We start from the raw sequence: 24,317 nt of genomic DNA, 5'->3' as shown, positions 1-24,317 counted from the left end.
GTGATAAATTGGATTTTGTTGGTCTTGTATCAAATCAAAGTTAACCTTATGTGTTCCATCTATCATTGAAAAACCAAGTGCAACATTTTAGCAGACGTCTGTCTATGAGCGTGGTCGGCATTCCATAAAATGGGAGGATAATAGAATAAAAACATAGTTATTGTAAACATTACATAAATAGAGCATGTGGGCTGAGAAGACATATTTTATGTCTTTGTACTTGAGGCGCCATGCCTTTTTTTAGGGCTTTTTAGCTTGGACTGACCACCTCAATTCGGTCTAATGTAGCAACATTTGAAATTGTGTTTTTTGCTTTGGATAAAAGTAGAGACTCAGAGCTAGAAAATTGTATATCATACACTGCAGTTGAGGAACAATTGGAAAGAAATTCTGCTTTGAAAGTTGATAAACTTGTAACCCCACTTTTGAGAAAATGGCCCTTGAATGTTTCAATACACCTACTGGAGAGCTCTTCTTTGTCTACACCCACTCAGCATCGCTCACACCCATCTCTTTAAGGATTCACATGTGAGGCCATGTGGTAAACACTAGCTATATGAAATAAAATCTGTTTATTTGTCAAATGCACAGTATACAGAATGTGTAAACGGTACAGTGAAGTGTTTACTTGCATAGTAGAAATATCAAATACAGAAAGTGTCCAGATAAAAATATTTTATTTATATTTTATCATTATTAGATGATTCTTGTCCGACAAACAGATATAGCCACTCTCCATTCTCATGAATAACCACCATTATTAACTCTTAGTTGTAAAGACAAACACGGAATAATAATAATTTGTTATCCTTTCCTAATCTGTCCAGAACTCTTATTCATTTTAGTCATGAACAAAATAAATACAATTACAATGTAGTATAATCAAGTCCTTCCTTTCTTCTCTCTCTTCCAAACCAAATCCATTGCTCTCCACCACCCCCTTCCTGTTCTACCCCCTTTACCCCTTCCAAGCCGAGCTCATCCCCACCAATCGTTAGTCCCCCTTGCCCCCCCTCCCCAAAGCCTTCCCACCCTTCCATCCTTACCCACACTTGCTCCCCCAAGCCAAGCTTATTTCCATCTCCCCTCCTTACCCATCTAGGCCAAGTTTTTCCCAAGTTTTTACTTACGACCCTCTACACATCTACTTACTCATCCATTCTCCTTCATTCACACACAACATATACCCTATGCCTCTGCACACCCATTCTCTCTCGCCCTCCTACACATAATCATATTCGCCCTCCTTCACTCTCCCATTTGTATGCAGAGGCACACACACAACACGTACAATTGAATTCTGAATTCTACATACACCTTAGCCAAATACATTTAAACTCCGTTTTTCACAAATCCTGACATATAATCCAAGTAAAAATTCCCTGTCTTAGGTCAGTTAGGATCACCACTTTATTTTAAGAATGTGAAATGTCAGAATAATACTAGAGATTTTTTTTATTTCACCATTTATTTTTCATCACATTCCCAGTGGGTCAGAAGATTACATACACTCAATTACTATTTGGAAGCATTGCCTTTAAATTTAAACTCGGGTCACATGTTTTGGGTAGCCTTCCACAAGCTTCCCGCAATAAGTTGGGTTTCATAAGTTGGGTTTTTCATGTGTTTTGAATTGTTTTTCCTCACACCTGGTTTCAATTCCTTCAATTACTTGTTGTATATTTAACCCTCTGTTCCCCCCATGTCTTTGTGTGGGATGGTTTATTGTAAGTGCACGTTTTCTCTGGTGCGCGACGGGTTTAGTACCCATTTGTTTGTTTTTCTGGATTCCAGTGGTTTTCTGAATAAAACTGCTCCGTTGATTACCCTGTTTTGCTCTCCTGCGCCTGACTTCCCTGCCACCAGTTACACACTCCCTTACATTTGGGTGAATTTTGGCCCATTCCTCCTGGCAGAGCTGGTGTAATTGATTCAGGTTTGTAGGCCTCCTTGCTCGCACACGCTTTTTCAGTTCTGCCCAAACAATTTCTATGGGATTGAGATCAGGGCTTTGGCCACTCCAAAACCTTGACTTTGTTGTCCTTTAGCCATTTTGCCACAACTTTGGAAGTATGCTTGGGGTCATTGGCCATTTGGAAGAACAATTTGCGACCAAGCTTTAACTTCCTGACTGATGTGTTGAGACCTTTCAATATATCCACATAAGGTTCCTACCTCATGATGCCATTTATTTTGAGAAGTGCACCAGGCCCTCCTGCAGCAAAGCAACCCCACAACATGATGCTGCCACTCCCGTGCTTCACGGTTGGGATGGTGTTCTTCGGCTTGCAAGCGTCCCCCTTTTTCCTCCAAACATAACGATGGTCATTATGGCCAAACAGTTCTATTTTTGTTTCATCAGACCAGAGGACATTTCTCCAAAAAGTACGATCTTTATACCCATGAGCAGTTGCAAACCGTAGTCTGGCTTTTTTATGCCGGTTTTGGAGCTGTGGCTTCTTCCTTGCTGAGCGGCCTTTCAGGTTATGTTGAAATAGGACTCATTTTACTGTGGATATAGATACATTTCTACCTGTTTCCTCCAGCATCTTCACAAGGTCCTTTGCTGTTGTTCTGGCATGGATTTGCACTTTTCGCACCAAAGTACGTTCATTTCTAGGAGACAGAACGCGTCTCCTTCCTGAGCGGTATGACGGCTGCGTGGTCCCATGGTGTTTATTCTTGCGTACTATTGTTTGTACCGATGAACGTGGTGCCTTCAGGCATTTGGAAATTGCTCTCAAGGATGAACCAGACTTGTGGAGGTCTACAAGTCTTTTTCTGAGGTCTTGGCTGATTTCTTTTGATTTTCCCATGATGTCAAGCAAGTTTGAAGGTAGGCCTTGAAATACATCTACAGGTACACCTCCAATTGACTCAAAGGATGTCATTTAGCTTATCAGAAGCTTCTGAAGCCATCACATCATTTTCTGGAATTTTCCAAGCTGTTTAAAGGCACAGTCAACTTAGTGTATGTAAACTTCTGACCCACTGGAATTGTGATAGTGAATAAAAAGTGAAATAATCTGTCTGTAAATAATTGTTGGAAAAATTACTCTACTACAAAATTACTCCACTACAAAGTAGATGTCCTAACCGACTTGCCAAAACTATAGTTTGTTAACAAGAAATTTGTGGAGTGGTTGAAACACGAGTTTTAATGACTCCAAACTAAGTGTATGTAAACTTCTGACTTCAACTGTACGTCAATCATATATTGACAATGAATGACATGCTATATTTCCTATTTTATACTGTATTTTCAGTGTCTGTGTATATCTCATTGGCCTTGGCTAATTCTATCGTTACATCCTAGAGAAGAACAGTTAGTTGGGGACAATATAGTTTAGATTGTATTAGGGGGAGAGGGAAGGAATATGGTCTCAATTAACGATAAGCTGGTTTTGGGCATCACTGTATGTAGCCTAGTGTTCTTATTATTTTTTTCCCACTTTTACCTCTCCTCAGGGTACTAGGCTCTCTCTCAACTTGCAAGGTTACCTGCAGCCTGTTCTAGGCTTCATCGGTTCTTGTGTACTCCATTCTCTGTTCCTTCGCCTTTGGGTATGCACAATATTTTCATATTATTTTGTCTTGATCAGTTCATCTTCTAAAGTTTGCACCTTTTGTTTCCAGAAGGCTAATTCTTGTTGTCTTGTTCGTCCACACGCCCACCCTGTATATGCATATCTGACACAATAGACTACTTTCTTTTCGAGCAAATCTTATTTTTTAACAACAGATTGTAACAATTTGTTTGTTTTGGTGAGCATTGACAGCATTTTAGCTATGCTTTCCTGGATATCCTTTATCTGTGTGTTGCTTTCATTTGCATCTGCAAGTTGTTCTTTGTCTTTTCCTCTAAGGGAAGCCATGGCTCATTGGGTTCGAGGCTCAGCGCCGCTTTAATTAAAGATTGGTTTGCTATTGTGTATAACTGACCACTCACTCTATCCTGTTGCAGTGACCATATTAACGCTGTAAAATTGTAAGAGTCATGACCGCTGTAAAATTGTACATGACGGTTGAGTTACAGTAATCTCCTCTTATGCACTCTGAACATGTTTTAGCAGTACTCAACTCGTTAATGATTATCAGGTCACTAATAGACTGGTACACTGGGCTCTATTGTCAAATCAAATCAAATCAAATTTTATTTGTCACATACACATGGTTAGCAGATGTTAATGCGAGTGTAGCGAAATGCTTGTGCTTCTAGTTCCGACAATGCAGTAATAACCAACAAGTAATCTAACTAACAATTCCAAAACTACTGTCTTATACACAGTGTAAGGGGATAAAGAATATGTACATAAAGATATATGAATGAGTTATGGTACAGAGCAGCATAGGCAAGATACAGTAGATGGTATCGATTACAGTATATACATATGAGATGAGTATGTAAACAAAGTGGCATAGTTAAAGTGGCTAGTGATACATGTATTACATAAGGATGCAGTAGATGATATAGAGTACAGTATATACGTAGGGTATGTAAACATTATATTAGGTAGCATTGTTTAAAGTGGCTAGTGATATATTTTACATCATTTCCCATCAATTCCCATTATTAAAGTGGCTGGAGTTGAGTCGGTGTGTTGGCAGCAGCCACTCAATATTAGTGGTTGCTGTTTAACAGTCTGATGGCCTTGAGATAGAAGCTGTTTTTCAGTCTCTCGATCCCAGCTTTGATGCACCTGTACTGACCTCGCCTTCTGGATGGTAGCGGGGTGAACAGGCAGTGGCTTGGGTGGTTGTTGTCCTTGATGATCTTTATGGCCTTCCTGTAACATCGGGTGGTGTAGGTGTCCTGGAGGGCAGGTAGTTTGCCCCCGGTGATGCATTGTGCAGACCTCACTACCCTCTGGAGAGCCTTACGGTTGTGGGCGGAGCAGTTGCCGTACCAGGCGGTGATACTGCCCGCCAGGATGCTCTCGATTGTGCATCTGTAGAAGTTTGTGAGTGCTTTTGGTGACAAGCCGAATTTCTTCAGCCTCCTGAGGTTGAAGAGGCGCTGCTGCGCCTTCTTCACGATGCTGTCTGTGTGAGTGGACCAATTCAGTTTGTCTGTGATGTGTATGCCGAGGAACTTAAAACTTACTACCCTCTCCACTACTGTTCCATCGATGTGGATAGGGGGGTGTTCCCTCTGCTGTTTCCTGAAGGCCACAATCATCTCCTTAGTTTTGTTGACGTTGAGTGTGAGGTTATTTTCATGACACCACACTCCGAGGGCCCTCACCTCCTCCCTGTAGGCCGTCTCGTCGTTGTTGGTAATCAAGCCTACCACTGTTGTGTCGTCCGCAAACTTGATGATTGAGTTGGAGGCGTGCGTGGCCACGCAGTCGTGGGTGAACAGGGAGTACAGGAGAGGGCTCAGAATGCACCCTTTTGGGGCCCAGTGTTGAGGATCAGCTGGGTGGAGATGTTGTTGCCTACCCTCACCACCTGGGGGCGGCCCGTCAGGAAGTCGAGTACCCAGTTGCACAGGGCGGGGTCAAGACCCAGGGTCTCGAGCTTGATGATGAGCTTGGAGGGTACTATGGTGTTAAATGCCGAGCTGTAGTCGATGAACAGCATTCTCACATAGGTATTCCTCTTGTCCAGATGGGTTAGGGCAGTGTGCAGTGTAGTTGAGATTGCATCGCCTGTGGACCTATTTGGGCGGTAAGCAAATTGGAGTGGGTCTAGGGTGTCAGGTAGGGTGGAGGTGATATGGTCCTTGACTAGTCTCTCAAAGCACTTCATGATGACGGAAGTGAGTGCTACGGGGCAGTAGTCGTTTAGCTCAGTTACCTTAGCTTTCTTGGGAACAGGAGCAATGGTGGCCCTCTTGAAGCATGTGGGAACAGCAGACTGGTATAGGGATTGATTGAATATGTCAATAAACACACCAGCCAGCTGGTCTGCGCATGCTCTGAGGGGGCGGCTGGGGATGCCGTCTGGGCCTGCAGCCTTGCGAGGGTTAACACGTTTAAATGTTTTACTCACCTCGGCTGCAGTGAAGGAGAGTCCGCATGTTATCGTTGCAGGCTGTGTCAGTGGCACAGTATTGTCCTCAAAGCGGGCAAAAATGTTATTTAGTCTGCCTGGGAGCAAGACATCCTGGTCCGTGACTGGGCTGGTTTTCTTCTTGTAGTCCATGATTGACTGTAGACCCTGCCACATACCTCTTGTGTCTGAGCCGTTGAATTGAGATTCTACTTTGTCTCTATACTGACGCTTAGCTTGTTTGATAGCCTTGCGGAGGGAATAGCTGCACTGTTTGTATTCGGTCATGTTACCAGTCACCTTGCCCTGATTAAAAGCAGTGGTTCGCGCTTTCAGTTTCACACGAATGCTGCCATCAATCCACGGTTTCTGGTTAGGGAATGTTTTAATCATTGCTGTGGGAACGACATCTTCAACGCACGTTCTAATGAACTCGCACACCGAATCAGCGTATTCGTCAATGTTGTTGTCTGACGCAATACGAAACATATCCCAGTCCACGTGATGGACGCAGTCTTGGAGTGTGGAATCAGCTTTGTCGGACCAGCATTGGACAGACCTCAGCGTGGGAGCTTCTTGTTTTAGTTTCTGTCTGTAGGCAGGGATCAGCAAAATGGAGTCGTGGTCAGCTTTTCCGAAAGGAGGGCGGGGCAGGGCCTTATATGCGTCGCGGAAGATAGAATAACAATGATCCAAGGTTTTGCCAGCCCTGGTTGCGCAATCGATATGCTGATACAATTTAGGGAGTCTTGTTTTCAGATTAGCCTTGTTAAAATCCCCAGCTACAATGAATGCAGCCTCAGGATGTATGGAGCCATTGATGTGTCTGCTTGGGGGGGAATATATACGGCTGTGATTATAATCGAAGAGAATTCTCTTGTTAGATAATACGGTCGACATTTGATTGTGAGGAATTCTAAATCAGGTGAACAGAAGGATTTGAGTTCCTGCATGTTTCTGTGATCACACCACGTCTCTTTAGCCATAAGGCATACGCCCCCGCCCCTCTTCTTACCAGAAAGATGTTTGTTTCTGTTGGCACGATGTGGAGAAACCGGCTGGCTGCACCGCCTCCGATAGCGTCTCTCCAGTGAGCCATGTTTCCGTGAAGCAAAGAACGTTACAGTCTCTGATATCCCTCTGGAATGCTACCCTTGCTCGGATTTCATCAACCTTGTTGTCAAGAGACTGGACATTGGCGAGAAGAATGCTAGGGAGTGGTGCACAATGTGCCCGTCTCCGGAGTCTGACTAGAAGACCGCCTCGTTTCCCTCTTTTACGGAGTCGTTTTTTGGGTCACCGGCCTCTAAGCACTCTGATATCTATGCAAATGAAATTGAAAATCACGTCAAACACTTATCATCAAAACGCTATGTGCTTTTAAAACTGACCTCACTGTGATTGATACATTTGAAGTAAGAAGTTCAACAACAGGTTGAAACGGTTTGGAAAAAGTAGGCTTTGAAACAACATCCACAAGGACTAACACAACGAAATGGACAGTGCTTTCTAAGGTGATGATTAATTCAAAAGACCCATATGCATTTTAGAGCGTAGGCATACACAGGCCTATAATTATTGTGCATTTGTATTTGATTTTGAATAGCCTAGTAATGGGGCATTTTTCTAAATATTTTCATGATTAATAGGCTGACACAGTTAACTTTAGCAACAGAATATCTCACAACTGTGCATTTCCATCCCCTCCCCTCTCTCCTTCATTTCTTTCTTCAGCGAGAGACAGTTAACAGTTTAATTAAATATGTTTCGTTGTTACTATTGATGTTCGGTCACCTACAAACAAGCAAGATTTCTGGCTCTCACAGACCTGTAACTTCTTCTTTAAGAGGCTCCTCTGTCCTCCACTTGTTACCTGTATTAATGGCACCTGTTTGAACTTGTTATCAGTATAAAAGCCACCTGTTCACAACCTCAAACAGTCACACTCCAAACTCCACTATGGCCAAGACCAAAGATCTGTCAAAGGACACCAGAAACAAAATTGTCGACCTGCACCAGGCTGGGAAGACTGAATCTGCACTAGGTAAACAGCTTGGTTTGAAGAAATCAACTGTGGGAGCAATTATTAGGAAATGGAAGACATACAAGACCACTGATAATCTCCCTCGATCTGGGGCTCCACGCAAAATCACACCCCGTGGGGTCAAAATGATCACAAGAACAGTGAGCAAAAATCCCAGAACCACACGGTGGGACCTAGTGAATGACCTGCAGAGAGCTGGGACCAAAGTAACAAAGCCTACCATGAGTAATACACTACGCCGCCAGGGACTCAAATCCTGCAGTGCCCGATGTGTCCCACTGCTTAAGCCAGTACATGTCCAGGCCCGTCTGAAGTTTCCTAGAGAGCATTTGGATTATCCAGAAGAAGATTGGGAGAATGTCATATGGTCAGATAAAACCAAAATAGACCAACTCGTCGTGTTTGGAGGACAAAGAATGCTGAGTTGCATCCAAAGAACACCATACCTACTGTGAAGCATGGGGGTGGAGACATCATGCTTTGGGGCTGTTTTTCTGCAAAGGGACCAGGACGACTGATCCGTGTAAAGGAAAGAATGAATGGGGCCATGTATCGTGAGATTTTGAGTGAAAACCTCCTTTCATCAGCTAGGGCATTTAAGATGAAACTTGGCTGGTTCTTTCAGTTTGACAATGATCCCAAACATACCGCCCGGGCATGAAGGAGTGACTTCGTAAGAAGCATTTCAAGGTCCTGGAGTGGCCTAGCCAGTCTCCAGATCTCAACCTCATAGAAAATCTTTGGAGGGAGTTGAAAGTCCGTGTTGAGCAGCCACAGCCCCAAAACATCACTGCTCTAGAGGAGATCTGCATGGAGGAATGGGCCAAAATACCAGCAACAGTGTGTGAAAACCTTGTGAAGACTTACAGAAAATGTTTGACCTCTGTCATTGCCAACAAAGAGTATATAACAAAGTATTGATATAAACTTTTGTTATTTGTTATTTTCCACCATAATTTGCAAATAAAATTAATTAAAAATCCTACAATGTGATTTTCTGGATTTATTTTTTCTCATTTGTCTGTCATAGTTGAAGTGTACATATGATGAAAATTACAGGCCTCTCTCATCTTTTTAAGTGGGAGAACTTGCACAATTGGTGGCTGACAAAATACTTTTTTGCCCCACTGTATGGTAGGCCAAGTCATGTTCTGTTCTTCTGAAATACATTTTCTTCATGTCATAATGTTTCTTTAGAGCTGCCTAAAAGGAATAATGGATTTATTGTGATGGTGTATATTATCAAATAGATTTATTCAAATATTTTAATGTAGATGTCCCAAAGGCGCCAATCAGCGGTTTTTATGCGTGGAGTGTTCATGTGTTCATGTTAATTAATGGTCAATTACGTTGAAACGGGCAGACCTTTGCATGACAGCCACAGCCGTAATCCCAGTTGCTCTGGGATATATTGTTCTATCGATTTTAAAGACATAAACTATGTTGTCTGGTTTCTACATATAATCATACTTTTGATGGTACAAAACAGAGATACTATCTCCCATGTGTCCTATCGGTACAACATCTTAAGACATGCATCACTATACTGAGAACTTTGCCGTTTCTTAAAGGACATATTTCACTGTGTAGTATGGAAAAACATGAATAAAGTCTCCAAAAACAATGAGGATGAGGAAGTGATTTCCTGTTTGGGGAAGTTTCTCCAAAAGTGAAATCACTCAAAGTTATCTGGACCCTTCTATAACATTCCAAAAATATTTTGTTGTATAAAAAAAAGAGAAGTTCTCCTTTAACAGTGGAACCGCCATAGGCCAACCCCCACGGAAGATTTTTTTTTTTTTTTACTTTTCCAAAATGTTTATTTTAAATTGAATTTTTTCAGGAGGACATTGGTACCCTAATTAGCATTGGTACCCTAATGCTGATGCCTCTTTCTCACCTCACTGAATGGATGAAAAAAATGGATGAATGGGTGATAATTATGCACATTACTTCACAATTGAATTTAAATGAGCCCTAAATGAATGATAAGGAGGGTGAAGAGGTTGGTTTTAATTTAGAAAGTGTAATGATGAGTTTGTTATGCCTATTTATCATCATTGGCGCTCATGTTAATAATTTGACCGCGCGTCTTGCAGGTTGATACCATTCTTTTTTACGTTGTACTTTGTAAAAAAAAAGAGGCTGTTACGGGACTCTTTTATTAACTATAAAGCCATTACAAATCACATTTATTGTAAAAGAAACTACAACATGCTACGTGTTTTTTCGGATTTTTGCTACATGCTACATTGTTTTTTGGTTTTCTAATATTACCTAAGACCTTTATAAAAACAACCAAATTATTATTCTTCCGATAGCATAAATTACATTTATTTATTAGACTGTTAGAATGTTGATGCGTCATTGGCTAGAAGAATTAGCTTTTTTTCACTAGGACTTTGTAGAATTATACAAATATATCAAATGTATTTATATAGCCCTTATTACATCAGCTCATATATCAAAGTGCTGTACAGAAACCCAGCCAAAAACCCCAAACAATAAGCAATGCAGGTGTAGAAGCACGGTGGCTAGGAAAAAAACTCCCTAGAAAGGCCAAAACCTAGGAAGAAACCAGGCTATGAGGGGTGGCCAGTCCTCTTCTGGCTGTGCCGGGTGGAGATTGTAACAGAACATGGCCAAGATGTTCAAATGTTCATAAATGACCAGCATGGTCAAATAATAAAAAAATAATAACAGTAGTTGTCGAGGGTGAAACAAGTCAGCACCTCAGGAGTAAATGTCAGTTGGCTTTTCATAGCCGATCATTCAAAGTGTCACGTTCGTTGTATGGATGAGACCAAGGTGCAGCGTGAGATGAATACATGTTCTTATTTAATGAAACGAAGAACACTTAAACAAACTTACAATACAACAAAACTAACGTGAAGCTATATATGATAAGTGCAGACACAGGCAACTAACACATAGACATAGATAATCACCCACAAAATACTCAAGGACTATGGCTGCCTAAATATGGTTCCCAATCAGAGACAACAATAAACAGCTGCCTCTAATTGAGAACCAATCTAGGCAACCATAGACATACAAAACCCCTAACCTGGTCCCAACCCCATAAACATACAAAAACCCTAGACAGAGACAACAATAAACAGCTGCTTCTAATTGAGAACCAATCTAGGCAACCATAGACATACAAAACCCCTAACCTGGTCCCAACCCCATAAACATACAAAAACCCTAGACAGGACAAAAAAAACTATATCACCCTTGTCACACCCTGACCTAACCAAAATAATAAAGAAAACAAAGAATACTAAGGTCAGGGCGTGACACAGAGTATCTCTACCGCTCCTGCTGTCTCTAGAGAGTTGAAAAGAGGAGGAACAGGGCATACAGGGGTCTGGAGACGCACAGGAAGCCTGGTGCGTGGTGTTGGCACTGGTGGTACTGGGCTGGGGACACGCACATCAGGGTGAGTGCGGGGAGCAGGCACAGGACGTACTGGGCTTTGGAGGCATACTGGAGGTCTGGAGTGTAGAGCTGACACAACCCTTCCTGGCTGGATGTTTATACTTGTCCTACAAATGCAGGGCGCTGGCACAGGACGCTCAGGGCTGTGCAGACTCACAGTACGCAGAGCCGGCGCAGGATTTCCTGGTCCAAGGAGGTACACTGGAGACCAGGAGCGCTGAGCCGGCACCCTCTTTTCTGGCTGGATGCCCATTCTATCCCGGCCAATGCGGGGAGCTGGAATAGAGCGCACCGGGCTAGAAATGTGCACTGGAGACACCGTGCGTTCCACTGCATAACACGGTGCCTGACCAGTAAGGTGCCTGACCAGTAACACGCTCCCCAAGGTAAGCACGAGGAGTTGGCTCAGGTCTCCTCCCTGACTTAGCCAATCTCCTCGTGTACCCCCCCCCCCCCCAAAAAAAAAAAATATTGGAGCTGCCTCTCGGGCTTCCGTGCTAGCCGTATACACTTATATCGCCATTCCTCCATTCTCCTGTATCCATCCTCGCACTGAACCAAAGAATCCCATGCAGACTCTGGCACTCTCCCTGGATCGATCGACCACCTCTCAATCTCCTCCCAGATTGTTACCCACTCGTCCTTCTCCCGGGTCCATTTCTCCATTAAGCGCTGTTCCTCTCATTCACGCTGCTTGGTCCTTTTATGGTGGGTGATTCTGTCACGTTCGTTGTATGGATGAGACAAAGGTGCAGTGTGAGATGAATACATCTACTTATTTAATTAAATGAAGAACACTTAAACATACTTACAAAACAACAAAACTAACGTGAAGCTATATATGATAAGTGCAGACACAGGCAACTAACACATAGACATAGATAATCAACCACAAAATACTCAAGGAATAAGCTAAAGCGTGGCCTCAAGTGGATCTTCCAGCAAGACAATAACTCCAAGCACACGTCAAAATCCACAAATAAATTGTTAATTAACCACAAAATCAACATTTTGCAATGGTCATTTCAATCTCTTGACTTGTAGTTTGAACCTGTAGTTTGAGTTGAAGAGAGCAGTCCATAAACGCAGACGCAGGATAGTCTTTTTTTCCCTCATCTTTATCAAGGGTGCCATAATTTCAGACCCAACTGTATGTATATAATTGCACTTTTATTATGAAGTTTTGTAACATGACTAGTCTCAGAAAATTGTGTTTATATCACCACTGACATATATCTCCCCCTCTCTCTCTCTGTCCCTCTCCCTCATTCCCTCCCCAGAGAAGCAGAAGTTTCTAAATGTATCGGGGATCATTCTGCCTCCCCGGGTCATTGTTGGTCAGAAGGGCAGGGTGACCATCAGTGTGGAGGGGAGGAGGGTGGACAGGGTCCAGACCACCTGGTTTCTCAATGACACCCCCATTTCAGACACCTCACACACAGGTAGAGCCAAACCACAATATGTTACGTAACATATTGTAAGCTTTATTCTAAGACATTTTAGAGGCCCATTCATGATTATAATATGTTATAAAGCATTATACTATTATAAAGCATCATAGCATTATATACACTCTATAACATGTATTTGGACAGTTAAGTTACATGTTTTAATGTGGCTTTAATGTGGCTATGTATATTAAGTAGTCAAAAGTTTAGCATTTGGTCCCATATTCCTTCCACACAATGACTACATCAAGCTTGTTGGATGCATTTGCAGTTTGATTTGAATGTGTTTCAGATTATGTCTTGTGTCATTTTGGAGCCACTTTTATAGTTAGAGTAAGAATAAGAAATGTTTCTGAACACTTACATTCATGTGGATGCTACTATGATTATGGAAAATCATGACTGCATCATGAAAAATGATGAGTGAGAAAGTTAGAGTCACAAATATCATACTGTACCCCCCCCAAAAAAAATTGCGAACCTCCCCTGTTGTTAGTAATAGTGAGAGGTTAGCATGTTTTGTTGTAGCCTCTTTAACATTATCCCTCATCGTTATTCACGATTCATTCATGAGTTTTCCTAATTATGGCATAAGCGGGATTAATTTAGATGTGTTCAGAAACATTTCATCTACTCACTTAGAAAGAATATTACTGCTTATTCACCCTTCAGTTACTATTGGGCAAAATGTAAACCAAACCAAAACACAACCAAAACAAACTGCAAATGCATCCAACTAGATTGTAAAGTCACAAGCCTCATGTAGTTATTTGCTTGCAAGGAATATGGTACCAACTACAAAACGTTGGACTATTTTAATGCACTTTAAGTGAATTTGTCCAAATACTTATGACTTCTTTAAGTAGAGGGGGGGGGGGGGTAGATGCATAAAATAAGTGCTTTCATTTTAAAATGGTAAACGGATATGTATGAAAATATCTTCAAATTAATGGTGACACTCTGTACCGTTGCCTCATATGAAACAATTGATTTCAAATACAAAATGCTGGAGAAAAGAGACAAATTGAAAATGCTTCACTGTCCAAATGCATATTGTGTTGAGTGTATATACACATAGAGCCAGACCACAATGTCTCTTTCGGTAACACTTTAATTACAGCCTACAGGTATAAAACATTATTACACAGTTAGAATGTATTGTAAGACATGTCATAAGCATGTATTATGTCTTATTATAATCTCATAATGACCCTGACTGAATAACTGACAGAATTTGTATATAATTTTCAGCCAGATTATAATGTCCTACATAGAGAGACAGCAGTAGGCACCATAAAGGCTCATACAAGTTATAAAGTATTATACAAGTAATTATACAAGGACATTTAATTAAGTGAAGTATTACTTTATTTTGTCATTTATTTAGCATTTTGCCTTTGTTCAGTACATTATCTTAAGTAACTCGTTGCCTTTTGTCTTTTTCATGTCTCATAATTCTACTAACAAATATTGTCCAACATCAAATGACCAGAATCCCGTCCCACATACAAAGCGTACGCTAACACTAACTTTCTCCGTAACCAACTAAGCACCATGCTTCTACCCTACGGTCTCACTTTCACCTCCCCAGTCTCGGAGAAGAGTCCTCTGCTGCTCTCTGGTGGCGACGTGGGCTATTACAAGCTGCACACCCAGGGCCCGCTGCACTCAACGGGGGACAGCAGCAAGCAGCGACTGCTGTCCTCGCTCTCCTTCATCCCCCTGATCTCCATCCACAAGGGTGCGGTGTTCAAGTGCCAGGTGTCTTATGTGGGGAAAGACCAGGTTGTGGTGGAGAGGGTGTCAGACAAGTTCACCATATTAGGTAAGGGACAGCTCTCGCAACAGGTGTTGTGTCAATTTTCTTCAATTCAGGAAATTTTATTGAATTAAAATGGAATTGAATACAACCCTGTCTCTTTTACAGAAACACTGTATTTTACTTTTTCTCTTCCTTCTGTCTCAGTCTACAGAGCCTTCAGAAAGTTTTCATACCCCTGGACTTATTCCACATTATAGCCTGAATTCAAAATGGATTAAATAAAATAAAAATGGCACCCATATACACACAATACCCCATAATGAGAAAGTGAAAACATGTTTTTATATATTTTTGCAAATGATTGATCGAGAAATACCTCATTTACATATTAAAATCACCTTTGGCAGTGATTACAGCTGTGAATCTTTCTGGTTAAGTCTCTAAGAGCTTTCCACTCCCGGATTGTACAATATTAGCATATTATTATTTTAAAAATTCTTCAGGCTCTCTCAAGTTGGTTGTTGATCATTGCTAGAAAGCCATTTTCAAATCTTGCCATAGATTTTCAAGTAGATTTAAGTAAAAACTGTAACTAAGCCACTCAGGAACATTCAATGTTGTCTTTCTTGGTAAGCAACCCCAGTGTATATTTGACATTGTGTTTTAGGTTATTGTCCTGCTGAAATAATAATTTGTCTCACAGTGTCTGCACACTGAACCAGGCTTTCCTCTAGGATTTTGCCTGTGCTTAGCTCTATTCCATTTATTTTTTATCCCCCCAAAAAACGATGATAAGCATACCCATAACATGATGCAGCCACCACAATGCTTGAAAATATGATGTTGTGTTGGATTTGCCCCAAATTAATGTTTTGTATTCAGGACCAAGTTAATTTCTTTGGCACATTTTTTTGCAGTTCTACTTTAGTGCCTTATTGCAAATAGGATGCATGTTTTGGAATATTTTTATTCTGTACAGGCTTCATTCTTTTCACTCAGTCATTTAGGTTGCTATTGTGGAGAAACTACAATGTTGTTGATCCATCCTCAGTTTTCTCCTATCACAGCCATTAAACTGTAACTGTTTTAAAGTCACCATTGGCCTCTTGGTGAAATCCCTAAGTGGTTTCCTTACTCTCCGGCAGCTGAGGTAGGAAGGATGCCTGTATCTTTGCAGTGACTGTGTATTGATGTACCATCCAAAGTGTAATTAATAACTTCACCATGCTCATGTGTCTTTGAATCTGTCTTTGAAATTCACTGCTCGACTGTGGGACCTTAAAATTATCTGTATGTGTGGGGTACAGAGATGAGGTAGCCATTCAAAAATCATGTTAAACACTATTATTGTCGATGTTACTATGTTACTTGTTAAGCACATTTTTACTCCTGAACTTCATTTTTTTCTTCTAAGAAACATAATTCCACTTTGACATTATTGGGTATTGTGTGTAGTCCAGAGACGACAAATCTCAATTTCATCCATCTTAATTTCAGATTGTAACACAACAAAATGTGAAAAAATACTTTCAAATGACTTGTCCTGTCCCCTCTTACTTTTCTTCAGCTCCCCCCAAGGTCTCAGAGATTCAGCTCACAGAGGCAGGTGATGACTCCAGTAAGATGAACTTAAGTTAATTTTAAATACAAATTAAAGTACATTGCATATCAGGATTGGAGTCAATTCCATTTCAACTTTACCAATTACGTTTTTTACAGTTTTGACAATATAGCAGACATTTTTATCCAAAACAACTTACAATTCAGTCCGTGCAAAAAAGTGTTTTGTGTGTATGATCCCTGTGGTAATTGAACACACAACCTTGGCTTTGCCAGTGCTGCACTGGTACCAACTGAACCACACAAGTCTATACGCTGCATGTCTCTTTCCACTCTCTCCTCCAGGTGTGGTCACCCTGACAACCCAGGCCTCGTGCTTCCATCCAGACATCATCACCTTCCGTTGGTTCTGCCAGGGGGGCGAACTGAGCCCCGTGGCTTCCCAGGCCCTATCTGCCCCACGGCCCGACACCCAGGGCTTCTTCTCGGCCATGAGCCAGTGCAAGCTGCCCCGCGCCGAGCTGGAGCATGGCGGCACCAAGGTGTGGGTGAGCGTCCATCACATCGCCCTCAAGCACCCCGTCACCCGCGAGACCCGAGGTGAGAGGAAGGTGGTGTTTGTGAGGGTTAAAGGTTTATTATTTGTTATCTATATAGTTTATGGAAAAGGAAAGACTGCAATCCAAGCTTTGGTTTTATTTACCTAAGAGTCCACAGACTGCTTTTAGGCTAAGGAAACAAATATATAATTTCATAATTTGGGTCAACTACCCCTTTAAGGGAGGAGGGGCAGGAGTAATGACATATTTGTGTCTTTTTCCACAGAACATAAATAGGTGTGAGAAATGACCAATGTTCCCTCTAAACTGCCAACATGCGCGCATACAGTAGCCTTAAGATTGTTGCACAGCTCCTTTGGACTGCCACCCAGAAATAGACCTATCAGCCCAAAGATTGTAATTCACTCAACTTTCTGGAGCTGTGGTCACCAATCGGTCGATCTCCAAGGCATTCCTAGTCAATCTGCAAACATTCCTGCAAAAAAAACTATGATAAAGCCTTCTGTTCCTATTTTCCTTTTCTTTTTTTCTCTCGAGCTGTTGGTAGTAGGTGCACCCGATTCAGCTGCACTGCAGTGCTGGGTAGGTGAACTGTTGCCATTTTGAACAATTTAATTTGTCTGAAGGTACAAAGTCTACCTTTCCCGCAGGCCCAGAGAGCAAATCAACTGCACTACAGGCCTACCGCTGACCAATTTGTTGGCTCAGATGACCTGTCTGCAGTAATGTAGCAGGCATAAAAGAAAGCTACAAAACGTTTCAAACCATGACTAGAGAGAGAATGTCAACGAATACAGCAAAGAGATGCTGTTTTTAATTTGAATTCAACACTGTTATAAGCCATAAAATCGCTTTCTTCCTATTTCCTCTCAGCGCTACAACAAGTACTGCAGCAGTAACATGCTGAAGATTTTACAATATAGAATTATCTTTGAAAGGCAGGGTCCTGAAAAAGGAACGTTTCTTTTTTAGTTTATATTAATTTGGGGACAGATCGAAACGTGTCACGTGTAACTGACCACAACGCTCGCGTTACGTGTGCGAGCATTGAAAAATAAATGTACACATTCATGTTACTCAATCATTTCATCCAAACTGCTAGCGGCATTTTGATTTAGTCCATTCACACCAGACGCGATCAGGACATGCAGGTTGAAATATCAAAACGAACTCTGAACCAAATATATTAATTTGTCGACAGGTCTAAACGCATGAAACATACGTGGCAATTTAGCTAGCAAGCTTGCTTTTGCTAGCTAATTTGTTCTTGGATGGAAACATTGGGTTCTTATTTTACCTGACAAGGTCCTCTACTCTGACAATTAATTCACAGATAAAAGGGTAAAACAAGTTAGTTTCTAGTAATCTGTCCTCCTTCAGTCTTCTTCTTTGGATTTTTTATGGCGGTTGGCAATCAACTTTAAGGTGCATTACCACTACTAACTGGACTGGAGTGTGGACCTCTGTTCATCTGTCTATAACGCACGTGGGTATATGCTCCTATGCTCCAGTTACATATTTTGAAATTAATATAAACTCAGCAACAACATAAAAATGTTCCTTTTTCAGGACCCTGTCTTTCAAAGAGAAATTCGCAAAAATCCAAATAACTTCAAAGATCTATATTGTAAAATCTTCACTGTTTCCCATGCTTGTTCAATGAACCATAAACAATTAATAAACATGCACCTGTGGAACGGTCATTAAGACACTAACAGCTTGCAGACTGTAGGCAACTAAGGTCACAATTATGAAAACTTAGGATAATAAAAGAGGCCTTTCTACTGACTCTGAAAAACACCAAATGAAAGATGCCCAGGGTCCCTGCTCATCTGCGTGATTAGGCATGCTGGAAGGAGGCATGAGGACTGCAAATGTGGCCAGGGCAATACATTTCAATGTCCGTACTGTGAGACGCCTAAGACAGTGCAACAGTGGCAGTGGCAGACCACGTGTAACAACACCTGCACAGGATCGGTACATCCGAACATCACACCTCCAGGACAGGTACAGGATGGCAACAACAACTTCCCGAGTTACACCAGGAACGCACAATCCCATCAGTGCTCAGACTGTTTACAATAGGCTGAGAGAGGCCTCACTGAGGGCGTGTAGGCCTGATGTAAGGCAGGTCCTCACCAGACATCACCAGCAACAACGTCGCCTATGGGCACAAACCCATCGTCGCTGGACCAGACAGTGCTCTTCACTGACGAATCGCGGTTTTGTCTCACCGGGGGTGATGGTCGGATTCGTGTTTACCATCAAAGGAATGAGCGTTACACCGAGGCCTGTACTCTGGAGCGGGATCGATTTGGAGGTGGAGGATCCATCATAGTCTGGGGCGGTGTGTCACAGCATCATCGGACGGAACTTGTTGTCATTACAGGCAATCTCAACGCTGTGCGTTACAGGGAAGACATCCTCCTCCTTCATGTGGTACCCTTCCTGCAGGCTCATCCTGACATGACCCTCCAGCATGACAATTCCACCAGCCATACTGCTCGTTCAGTGTTCTGCCATGGGCAGCGAAGAGCCCGGATCTCAATTCCATTGAGCACGTCTGGGACCTGTTGGATCAGAGAGTGAGGGCTAGGGCCATTCCCCCCAGAAATGTCCTGGAACTTGCAGGTGCCTTGGTGGAAGAGTGGGGTAACATTTCACAGCATGAACTGGCAAATCTGCTGCAGTCCATGAGGAGCAGATGCACTGCAGTACATAATGCAGCTGGTGGCCACACCAGACGTTCACTTTTACTTTTGACATCCCCCATCAGACAATAAGCCAAAGTATGAGGTCAAAGGAATAGTCCGTAGAGCTCCGAGACAGGATTGTGTCGAGGCACAGATCTGGGGACGGGTACCAAAAAATGTCTGCAGCATTGAAAGTCCCCAAGAACATAGTGGCCTCCATCATTTTTAAATGGAAGAAGTTGGGAGCCACCAAGAATCTTGCTAGAGCTAGTGATGTTGCACCTTCCTGAGCAATCAGGGGAGAAGGGCCTTGGTCAGGGAGGTGGCCAAGAACCCAATGGTCACTCTTACAGAGATCCTGAGTTCCTCTGTGGAGATGGGAGAACCTTCCAGAAGGACAACCATCTCTGCAGCACTCCACCAACCAGGCCTTTATGGTAAAGTGGCCAGACGGAAGCCACTGCTCAGTAAAAGGCACGTAGCTAAAAGGCTCCTAAAGGACTCTCAGACCATGAGAAACAAGATTCTCTGGCCTGATGAAACCAAGATGGAACTCTTTGTCCTGAATGCCAAGATTCACATCTGGAGGAAACCTTGCACCATCCCTACGGTGAAGCATGGTGGTGGCAGCATCATGCTGTTGGGATGTTTTTCAGCGGCAAGGACCGGGAGCCTAGTCAGGATTGAGAGAAAGATGAACGGAGCATAGTACAGAGAGATCCTTGATGAAAACCTGCTCCAGAGCTCTCAGGACCTCAGACTGGGGTGAAGGTTCACCTTCCAAAAGGACAACAACCCTAAGCACACAGCCAAGAAAACACAGAAGTGGCTTTGGGACAAATCTCTGAATGTCCTTGAACCCGATCGAACATCTCTGGAGAGACCTGAAAATAGCTGTGCACAGACACTCCCCATCCAACCTGACAGAGCTTGAGAGAATCTGCGGAGAAGAATGGGAGAAACTCCCCAAATACAGGTGTGCTAAGCTTGTAGAATCATACGCAAGAAGACTCTAGGCTCTAATCGCTGCCAAAGATGCTTTTTTATTTTACCTTTTATTTAACTAGGCAAGTCAGTTATTTACAATGACGGCCTACCAAAAGGCAAATGGCCTCCTGAAGGGACGAGGGCTGGGATTTACAAATAATAATAATAATAATAATAATAATAAAATCAAAATATAGGACAAAACACACATCACGACAAGAGACAACACAAAACTACATAGAGACCTAAGACGACAATATAGCATGGCAGCAACACATGACAACACAGCATGGTAGCAAAACAACATGGTAGCAACACAACATGACAACACAATAACATGGTAGCAGCACAAATCATGGTACAAACATTATTGGGCACAGACAACAGCACAAAGGGCAAGAAGGTAGAGACAACAATGCATCATGCAAAGCAGCCACAACTGTCAGTAAGAGTGTCCATGATTGAGTCTGAATGAAGAGATAAAACTGTCAAGTTTGAGTGTTTGTTGTAGCTCGTTCCAGTCGCTAGTTGCAGCGAACTGAAAAGATGAGCAACCCAGGGATATGTGTGCTTTGGGAACCTTTAACAGAATGTGACTGGCAGAACGGGTGTTGTATGTGGTGGATGAGGGCTGCAGTAGATATGTCAGATAGTGGGGAGTGAGGCCTAAGAGGGTTTTGTAAAATAAGCATCAACCAGTGGGTCTTGTGATGGGTATACAGAGATGACCAGTTTACAGAAGAGTATGGAGTGCAGTGATGTGTCCTATAAGGAGCATTGGTGGCAAATCTGATGGCCGAATGGTAAAGTTCATCTAGCCTTTTGAGAGCACCCTTACCTGCCGATCTATAAATTTCGACTCCATAATCTAGCATGGGTAGGATGGTCATCTGAATCAGGATTCGTTTGGCAACTAGGGTGAAAGAGGAGCGATTACGATAAAGGAAACCAAGTCGAGATTTAACTTTAGCCTGCTGCTTTGATATGTGCAGAGAGAAGGACAGTGTGCCATCTAGCCAAGTACTTGTATGAGGTGGCTACCTCAAGCTCTAAACCATCAGAGGTAGTAATCACACCTGTGAACACACCACATGACCTTTGTTTTGGATGTGTTCAGAACAAGGTTAATTAAAGGCAGAGAAAGCTTGTTGGACACTAAGAAAGCTTTGTTGTGGAGCGTTTAACACAAAATACAGGGAGGGCCAGCTGAGTATAAGACTGTATCATCTGCATATAAATGGATGTGAGAGAGCTTCCTACTGGCTGAGCTATGTTGTGATGTAAATTGAGAAAAGCGTGGGGCCTAGGATGGAGCCTTGGGGTACACCCTTGGTAACAGGCAGTGGCTGAAACAGCAGATGTTCTGACATTATACACTGCACTCTTTGGCCTAGTTTGGTAACGACCTTTCTCAAAGACCCTCAGAGACACCAATACTCCTTAGCCGGCCCACAAGAATGGAATGGTCTACCGCAGGTATTCCCAAACTGGGGAATGCCGTCGGGGTACGCCAAATAAAAATATATTATATTTTCCAATGGGGCTATACATTTGGGTGAGGTTTCTTTCTCGCCTGAGTAGCCTGGTTTCACTGCCAAAAATAAAAATTTGACCACCTAGTGTTCAGCGAAATAAAAACACAATGTCAAATACAGGTAGCCTAGTCAAATAAATAACAACCAATCACATTAACCGTTACTCTCTCGCGGGAATTCCACTAACGGTCCGTATATAGCCAAACGTAGCTTCTGCTCATTCCGTTTGCCCGAAAATTGATAAATGGTTAAAAAAAAGTAAGGCCCGCGTCCATAGAGACACATACCAGCTCTACTGGTAGTACTGCTACTACCAGCAGTACTACACCTGCACCTGTCGACGACACAAGTTGTTCTGCTTCTACGAGCACATCCAATGCTAGCATCAGTAATTCTACATTTGTTGTTAGCCTGTTAGCATGGACACTGACAGTTGTCAATCTGATGGAGCCGAAGAGCTACTACCAACTTACCCGGGAAATCATCAAACAACAGACAGGGACGTTGGACCATCGAAGAGGTGCAAATATGATGAGAACTACATTGATTTGGGGTTCACTTATATTTGGAGTAGTGCCTTTCCTCAGCCAGAGTGTGTTTATATGTGCAAAAGTACTATCTCACAACTCGATGAAACCTTCACTCTTGTGCAGACATTTAGAAATAAAACATGCCACTTTGAAAAATAAGCCACAGGAGTTGTTTGAGTGAGAACTAAGACTACTTTTGAGTAGTAAGACATGTATAAAAGCAACAGATACCATTAAGAAGGGCTAGAAGCATTTTGTATGATGAGCAACTGAGTGGCTAGGACAGGCAAGACTCATACTATTGTGGAGGACTTAATTATTCCTGCTGCCGTGGATATGGCTGGGACAATGCTGGGGGAAAAGGCCCCAAAAACTATACAGACAATGTCTTCATCAAACAACTGTTTCACGACTCATCAGTGACATGGCAGGAGATGCTGTGAAACAATTACTTGTATAATTTCTGCACTATGGAATGATACAGGCAGCTACCATGTAACACTTTTACAACATACCGTGTGCTGGCAATCAAGAGGCAAAGTATTGACACATTTTTTTTAAATTGAGAGACGAGCTTAAAGTTTTCTTCACTGACCATCGTTTTCACTTGTCTGACCGCTTGCATGATGACGAGTTCCTCACACGACTGGCCTATCTGGATGATGTTTTTTCTCGCCTGAATGTTCTGAATCTAGGATTACAGGGACTCTCCGCAACTACAGTTGAAGCTGGAAGTTTACATACACTTTGGTTGGAGTCATTAAAACTAGTTTTTCAACCACTCCACAAATTTCTTGTAAACAAACTATAGTTTTGGCAAGTCGGTTGGGACATCTACTTTGTGCATGACACAACTAATTTTTCCAACAATTGTTTACAGATTATTTCATTTATAATTCACTGTATCACAATTCCAGTGGGTCAGAAGTCTACATACACAAAGTTGACTTTGCCTTTAAACAGCTTGGAACATTCCAGAAAATTATGTCATGGCTTTAGAAGCTTCTGATAGGCTAAATGACATAATTTGAGCCAACTGGAGGTGTACCTGTGGATGTATTTCAAGGCCTACCTTCAAACTCAGTGCCTCTTTGCTTGACATCATGGGTAAATCAAAAGAAATCAGCCAAGACCTCAAAAAATTTGTAGACCTCCTCAAGTCTGGTTTATCCTTGGGAGCAATTTCCAAATGCCTGAAGGTACCACCTTCATCTATACAAACAATAGTATGCAAGTGTTAACACAATGGGACCACGCAGCCGTCATACCGCTTAGGAAAGAGACGCGTTCTGTCTCATCGAGATGAACGTACTTTGGTGCGAAAAGTGCAAATCAATGCCAGAACAACATGGCATCGTGAGGTAAGGAACATTATGTGGATATATTGAAGCAACATCTCAAGGCATCAGTCAGGAAGTTAAAGCTTGGTTGCAAATGGGTCTTCAAAATGGACAATGACCCCAAGCATACTTCCAAAGTTGTGGCAAAATGGCTTAAGGACAACAAAGTCAAGGTATTGGAGTGGCCATCACAAAGCCCTGACCTCAAATCCTATGGAACAGGCCTACAAACCTGACTCAGTTACAGCTTTGTCAGGAGGAATGGGCCAAAATTCAGCCAACTTATTGTGGGAAGCTTGTGGAAGGATACCCAAAACATTTGACTCAAGTTAAATAATTTAAAGGCAATGCTACCAAATACTAATTGAGTGGATGTAAACTTCTGACCCACTGGGAATGTGGTGAAATAAATAAATGCTGAAA

General features: G+C 42.3%; 1 protein-coding gene across 2 annotated transcripts in view; it reads left to right on the top strand.

Annotated features, from left to right (window-relative positions):
- si:ch211-180a12.2 (uncharacterized) overlaps positions 1-24,317 on the top strand; it is an 86,466-nt gene that overhangs the window by 39,648 nt on the left and 22,501 nt on the right. Inside the window, exons 6-9 of one of the 2 annotated variants that reach the window (XM_064964711.1) lie at positions 12,760-12,921; positions 14,519-14,752; positions 16,257-16,307; positions 16,595-16,849. In XM_064964711.1, coding sequence (XP_064820783.1) covers positions 12,760-12,921; positions 14,519-14,752; positions 16,257-16,307; positions 16,595-16,849 — 702 coding nt within the window. Of the gene's footprint in view, positions 1-12,759; positions 12,922-14,419; positions 14,753-16,256; positions 16,308-16,594; positions 16,850-24,317 lie in introns of both variants that reach the window. The other variant, XM_064964710.1, reaches the window with a different exon arrangement.

Source organism: Oncorhynchus masou, unplaced genomic scaffold (genome assembly GCF_036934945.1).
Source record: "Oncorhynchus masou masou isolate Uvic2021 unplaced genomic scaffold, UVic_Omas_1.1 unplaced_scaffold_24___fragment_2___debris, whole genome shotgun sequence".
In the NCBI taxonomy this organism is placed as follows: domain Eukaryota; kingdom Metazoa; phylum Chordata; class Actinopteri; order Salmoniformes; family Salmonidae; genus Oncorhynchus; species Oncorhynchus masou.
Note: the sequence above shows the minus strand (reverse complement) of the source record. Positions and strands in the feature narration are given on the sequence as shown.